General features: G+C 37.1%; 1 protein-coding gene across 3 annotated transcripts in view; it reads right to left on the reverse strand.

Moving 5' to 3' along the window:
* Positions 1-7534, reverse strand: part of LOC102016365 (solute carrier organic anion transporter family member 1B3) — a 91251-nt gene that overhangs the window by 45353 nt on the left and 38364 nt on the right. For all 3 annotated transcript variants that reach the window (XM_005379055.1, XM_013511267.1, XM_013511266.1), the window contains one exon: positions 2562-2703. In XM_005379055.1, coding sequence (XP_005379112.1) covers positions 2562-2703 — 142 coding nt within the window. The remainder of the gene's footprint in view (positions 1-2561; positions 2704-7534) is intronic.

Below are 7534 nucleotides of genomic sequence, written 5' to 3' on the forward strand. Positions count from 1 at the left end.
TAGTTCTTGTTCCTAAGAAATTTTACATACTTGTGATAAAAATGGACAGTTGGACAGAGGTACTATTAGTCAAAAAAAAGAGAGAAAGAAATTAGAAAATTTAGTGGATTCAAGAACGGTTCTAGGAGGCCACTTGACATTTACTGGTAAATTATTTTGTTTACAAAGAAGAAATAGAGAGTTCTAGGTGGAGGGAAACACCAACAATTCTATTCTACCAGGAGCCTCATGTATAAGAATGAACAGACAGAAACTAAGTAATTACTGAACATCTGATAGAAAAAAATTTTGACGGAAAAGCACTAAATGATGCAGCATGCAACTGAACACATGAAGAAACAGTTAAATAAAGGTCAAACTTTTTAAAAGGAGAAACTGAAAGAAATCTAGTTATTATCTTTAAATTTACAACAACATCTTGCATAAATAAAATCAAAACTGGAAAATTAAAAAGTGGAATAAATAGTATGAGTTTAAATAATTGTAGAAAAGCCCCCAAGTTAGACCTCCATATGAAAAGATAGGAGACAGCACAAAGAAGATTGCTGGAACATTAAGAAAAAGGGTAGAAATTTAGAAAAGAAAAAAAAATTCAGAAAATCTATTATTCATTTTATAGCTATTTCAGAAAGAAATCAATAAGAAAATAGAGAAGACAAATAGGAAACAGAAAATAAATTTCCAAAGCTGAAAAAAGAGTTGAGCCTTCAGTGAATTATTTTTTCCACACCCAACAGCACTAAAATAGAAAAAGATAGTCACAAACATATGTTGGTAAAATTTCTGAGATTCTAGGAGATGCATATCTGTGTGGAGAAAATCATCCTGGTAATGATTTCTCAGATTCAATGTTGAATGTTAGAAAACAATTCAGGTCAATGTTATAAAATAGTACAAATCGAATGATCTAACAACAATATTTTGAGTTTTTAATTCCACGTCCAAATTATTGCTTCAACATGTTAATAAAATAAATATGTTTCCATCAAGCAGGAGTTAGAAAATATGCCATGCATTCAATATTTTCTGGAAAAATTACTACTTTAAAATATATTCCAGGAAAACTAAATATGAAACTAGAAATCACAATATTCAAGAATCAGAAGTAAGCAAAGAAACCGAAATGCAATACAAATAATGGTTATTAAACAGCATCAAAGCTTGACAAAAATATTAAGAATTAATGCCTTGATAAAAGACACATAGAATGAACTAAATGCTAATTTTTAATGCCAATGACATCCTCATTTTAAAATCCAAATTACTTTCATTAAACCTGCTTGTAGATGAGTGAAGGATATCTAAACAAAATTTCAGAATTAATAAGAAACAAGTCTTCCTTTGTATGATTGCTTTTAAAATAGTTATGTTTCAAATAAAGTTCAAAGATAAATGGGAAAGATAAGCAGGAAATATTTGCAATCTGTATAACAGACACAATTTGGAGGTCCCTCAGACTTCTAAAGAATTAAAAAGTGAAAAGAAAGGAAAAACAAGCAGAGGGAAATCACCAGAGATAGTGAGCTACTGTGAATGGCACATGAGACAGCAAAGAGATGGGGGAAGACAAGCCCTGAATGCAGGTGGCCCCATCAACAGGTTAAGGGCCGGGATGGAACCAGATCCCTGGAGGTGGAAGCTTACTAGCACAGGCTCTGTGGCTCTTCCTTGCCCTCTGTGTTTCCTGGCTGCCATGAAGTAAGCTGCTTTCTTTTACCATATAATTCCACTAGGGGGGGCTGGGGATTTAGCTCAGCGGCAAAAGCGCCTGCCTGACAAGCGGAAGGTTGTGAGTTCGGTTCCCGGTACCGGAGAAAAACCAAAAAAAAAAAAAAAAAAAAAAAAAAAAAAAAACAATAATTCCACTAGGAGGATTCTGCCTTTGTACGAGCCTAAAAGGAGTAAAACCAGCTGACCGTGAACTGAGACCTCGGCAGCCATGAGCCAAATTACATCATTCTTCCTCTACATTAGTTCTCTCGGGTTTTTTGTCACAATGACAAACAGCTGAGTAATTCAGGCAAAGTTCATAAAATACAAACAATAATATCTAAACTTATAATATTCATGAATATAGGACAAGATAATAAAATTAAAATAAAGACAACAAAGCAACAGCTTCAGTGTTATACAAAAAAGTAGTAACCCCAACCATCTAAGAGTAGTAGGAAGTGAACATAGTTTGCTCCCAAGCTCAACCTTTCTTTTCACTTGGGCAACTTGAGAGAAGCAAGACAGAAGTATTAATAGGATAACTGTGAAGTATTAATAAGACAGCAGTGTGTTTGTGTGAGATTAGAGTTTTTCAACATTCTAACTGCTGACATTTGGTGCTGGGTAATTTTTTGTTGTTGGGTGTCTTCTGGGCCTTGTAGAATGCTTAGCAGTAGCCATGGCCTCTACCTTTAGGTAGCAGTTCACACCTAGCCCCAGGAGTTATAACTCCAAGAACGTTTGCAGATATTGGCAAATTGGCCTGGAGGGACAACCAGTGTGGAGAGAATGTATGAACAGCAGTTGCTCTCTGCAAGCCTGATCATTAAAATAAAAATAAAAGTTACCAATTTCAAAGCCTCCATCAATTAAACCAGCAACAGAAGAGGATATGTCAAATCTCCTTTCTATTTGAGTGATGGATGTTTTCATAATGACTCCACCTAATGTCTTGCAAATGTAGGTAAATGACAGAGCTGCAAAGAATATCTAAGAAAAAATAGAAGGAAAGGGGGGAAATGTTAATCAGAAGACTGGACTATGGATATATACACATTTTAGAAATTTTCTTTTTTACTTCAAAACATTATTTTTAACATAAAACCATACCCATCTTTCAATTTTTAATGTTACCATTGTTATACAGATAAGGTTTCAATTTATCTTTTCTTCTTTTTTATAAAATACTAATAAAACAAAATTTCATTAAAAAAATACGAGGATAACAATGCATTATGGATTGTTGTCTTGAATGTAACAAAATCAGCAAAAAGGATTCTGTCTTACAAAGAAGAAGCAAACAGATGTTAGTACAATATTTTTTTCAGTAAACTAAGAAAAACTAGTAGTATAAATCATGACTTAGGATATATATAAAAGTATTTTCAAAACAAAGGAATAGGTAATTTGGAGAATCATCTGAACCTCTCCCACTTCCAATTTATCTATCTTCATTTTGTTCTTGAATATATATACTTTGACTTTCTCATATAAGGAAGACTGAGATATTTTAGCTTGTGTGACCTAATTCATTAACATTAAGTTCTCAGGTTTCATCCAATTACTGACAAATTCCTCAAGTTTTTCTTTTTTATGGCAGAGTAGTACTTCACCATGTGCAAATCCATTTTCCTTACCCATTCATCTGTTGATAGACATATACATTCTTTCCAAAATTTACCTATTATACAATTTTCTGCCATAAATATGGGTATCATGTATCTCTCTAATATGATAATTGTACCTCTTTTGGGAAGATACCTAGAAGGGGGATAGCTGGGTAAAATGGAATTTCTATTTTCAGTTTTTTGAGGAATCTTCTGTCTGATTTTTGCAGACATCAGATTACAATATTAATGCAGTTAAGGTTGTTGCTTTTAATTAGTGTCATTGACTGATTTATAAGAAGCAAGACAATGTTCTTTGTTGGCCAGAATGGTCAGCTACTTATTTCCAGGTGGATACCATAGCCCAACTGAAGTCTATAGCAGGACATTCCCAAAGGCAGCTCTTCCAGAAAGCCAGCTGAATAAATGGAGGTTTGAAGTGACCAAGGGAAATTCTATGAACAATACACCTGACTGACAATCAATCTCTTGTGAAGTGAGTGGTTATACTTAGTGTAGTGAGTGGTATCTTAATTTTCACTTTAACAAAATGTATTGGTCGAACCTTTCTCTTTAGCCCATCCATCAGCAAATTCCTTTTACTGTTTTATTAAAACAAGACTATGATAGAACGCATATGTCTTGGTTACTTTTCTCTCATTGCTGAGACAAGATACCCAACGCCCAAAATGAAGGAAGGAAAGGTTTATTTAGCTCACAGTTTTTGGAGGTTTCAGTCCATACTTGGCTGGCTCCGAGGCAGAAGGTAGCAAAGCAACAAGAGCCAAGGGGGGAATGGCAGCCAAACGGCAAAGCAGCCAGAACAAACGGGAGGAATGGCAGCAGGCAGCTTTTTTTCCTGCCTTACTTTGTAAACAGGCTACCCCCACCTAAGGGGCATGTAGCTCCCACATAATCTCCATGCCCTCCTCTTCCACAGGCTCAGGATGTATACAAAGTAAGCACCCTGGCTTCCTGCTGAGTCACTTAGCCAAACCTCTAGACTCCCCAAGTTGACACAATGTTTCAACCATAACAGCATACTTGTGTGTCTCCAGTGCCATATGTTGCAGCCTTAATCCCCTGCATGACAGTACCTAGAGCTACAGCTTTCCAGAATTTACTAGATAATAATGGTTGAACCTCTATGGCAGGGTTAGTTCCTCCATAGTAAGAAATGTGAGGACATAGCAGAGAGCCACCTGCACTTTGGGAAAAAGGCTCTTACTAGAACTCAACAATGTTGTTACCTTGATCACAGACTTCTGGGCTTCAGAAATGTGTGAAATATATTTCAGTTGTTAGCTCACCCACTCCATGGGATTCTGTTGTCTGAACATTCTCATTACCTCCTGTGCTACCAGGAGTCTCCACGGTCATGTCTACCCTCAATTACTATGATAGCTCCTGATACACTATTGCCTTTATGCTCCTGTCCACCTAAGTTGTTCCTAACTTGGTAGCTAAAGAAATCCTTTGAAAAGAAAAATTAAGTCTTGCTTCCCCTCCATACCATTTAATCTAATCCATACTATCTAGTCTTTTCATTGACCTTAAAAGGCTTAAGCGATCCATCTTGTCTCCTAAGTCTCTTCCTCAGCAAGGAAAGCTCTTCTTTGTATCAACAACTGCTCATTGAATCCCTTTATCCCTGATGTTTTTGCTCAAAGTTTTACTTTCACAATAAGCTGTTCTGGTCCAATCTATTTTAAATTGCACCACTTTTCACTCACACTACTCTTTATTTTTTTATGTATCTATCATGTATTGCCTGCACTAGAATGTAAACTTTACCTGGGCAGGGGTTGTTTTTACTGCAATGCTTAGGACAATTCCTGGTGCAAAGAACTGGAACCTACGGTGTGTCTTATACTGTTCAATCCTTGGAAGTGATGGATAAAGACCCAGCAGAACTATTCCACACCTGGCAAGATGTGTTTCTTCATATAAATAGCTGTCAATTTATGTTTGTTATCAATGAAGAAGAAACATTTGAGAAGTGCTGTCAATTAAACTTATTAGAGATAACTAAGAGTTCTCATATGAAATACAAGAAATCACCTAACAATGAAATGAAAAAAGTGAAAAGATGTCAAAAATACTTTTCCTAAAGTTGCTGGTGGGAAGAAAAACACTCCTAAGAGAAAGATATTAACTGAAATAAGGAAGTTGGGAAAAAAATTACAAAATTGTTCTTTAAGGAGAATCATTTCAGACATCTTGTGGAAATATATATAATCTTTATAACATAGAATAGTGAATGAAAATTGTTTAGGGCCTAATCATTTCAAAAAAATAACTGTACTAGTCACAGAAATTAAAAACAAAAACAAAAATTAAAAACATGGTGGGAGAGGGAATGACATCAGGAAGATGGCAGGAGAAGAAGCCTTGCCGAGGATATAGCTCAGTGGCACAAGTTCCTGCCTAGCAAGCGCAAGGTCCTGAGTTCGATTCCTGGTACCAAAGGGGGAAAAAAAAGTGAAACAGAAAAGAAAGCCTTGGGTATTATTTCCCTACAAAACATAGAGTTAGAAAGTGGAGTAAATTCCCTGTGAGAACATCAGAAGCAAATTGGTACAGGCTTCATGCACCTCAGGTTGGTACAAACACAGACACATGGAAACCTTGAAGGAAATTTCATGGTCCTTTCCACTCTCTCACCAGAACACCTCTCACGTCCTTCACCTCTCACAGTGCAGTTGTGAGGAAGTACACAAATCCCTTATATCTAATGTTCACTGCCCAAGAGCCAGTTTCTGTCTTGCTTGTATCTATACACTTAGAAGAACAAGTGCCACCTTGGAGTAAGAATGAGGTCTCAGAGCAATAACTAAAAATGTGCATCATTTTGCAGTACCAAAGAAAGACACCAGGTAGAGCTCTGGAAACATAATGTGCTATGCTACTGAGGGTCAGGCTACTGCACAGATACCAGGGACGGGAGCTACCTAGAGTAAGCAAAATTTTCAAATGAAAGATTTTACACAAGCCCCAAAAGGGCAGAAAAGAATGGGTACCCAAAAGTCTTTAGAGGACTCTAGAGTTTCTTGTGAGACTATTGTGGTATAAATGAAGAATGTTCTCCATACATTTCTCTGAATTTCAAAGTATGGAAGACTAGCCTGATGCTTGAAAACTGAAATCCCCCCACCAACTACATACATATATAGAGAAAAAATTCTGCGAACACTGGACCAAAAGAAACAAAAATATAAGAATCTCCAGCAAAGGAATTAAAATTTTCACACACCTATGTGTTGCCTCAGGCTGGGTTGAACTGCAGACATCTTCAGGAAGCCCAGTGAGTCTGGGCTCTGCCTCCCTGATGAGGGTGCAAGGCAGGTAAAGCCTCAGGCACCCTCTGGGGCCACGGTGGTTGCGCACCACCCATAGTGTGTGGGCCTGGGCTGGGCTGCCCACGACTCACCAGCACAGGAGCTACGCTGAGCACTGGGGTTCTTCAGACTCTCCCCCTGCCACTCACACACAATCAGGACAGTAAGACTGCACTACAGGGAGTGTCTGGTTGTTCAAAACTGACAAAACAAAGGAGTAAAATGCAATCCCAGACCTCCACACCACCCAAAACAGGTCCAGGAGGCATCAACACAGAAGAGCCTGGAAGTGATACACCTAAAATTTCTGAAATGATAGCAACTCAAGTAAAGGAACAACTCCATCAGACCATAGAAGACATCAGATCAGAAATAATGCCTCAGGTGAGAAAAGAAATGATAACAATAATGAAAGAAATGTTCGGCATATCCAAAGATGACATAGACAAGAGAATAGAAGAGCATAGACACCTCAATGAAGCCTTCAGGGAACAATATGGAAAAGAACTACAAGGTATGAAACAGATGCAAACAGATATCCAGGAACTTAAAAATTCCACTGAAAGCTTGCAAAACTGCCTGAAAGAAGCTGAAGATAGGCTTTCAGACCTTGAAGGCAGCATTGCCACCAATGAATGTGAAAGGAAGGATCTCTTGAAAACAACACAGAACCAGGAAATAACAATTCAACAACTGCAAGATGAAGCAGAGAAACAATGTCAGATTAATAGGTACTAATGAAACAGCAGGTGTCAACACAAATGACATAAAAAGGCTATTAGCAGAAATAATAGAAAATTTCCCAGACATGGTAAATGAGTTGGACATCCAGATAAATGAAGCATATAAAACTCCAGTTAATCATAACCAAAATAA

The sequence above is a fragment of the Chinchilla lanigera genome, unplaced genomic scaffold (genome assembly GCF_000276665.1).
Source record: "Chinchilla lanigera isolate Chin_1 unplaced genomic scaffold, ChiLan1.0 scaffold00012, whole genome shotgun sequence".
NCBI lineage: Eukaryota > Metazoa > Chordata > Mammalia > Rodentia > Chinchillidae > Chinchilla > Chinchilla lanigera.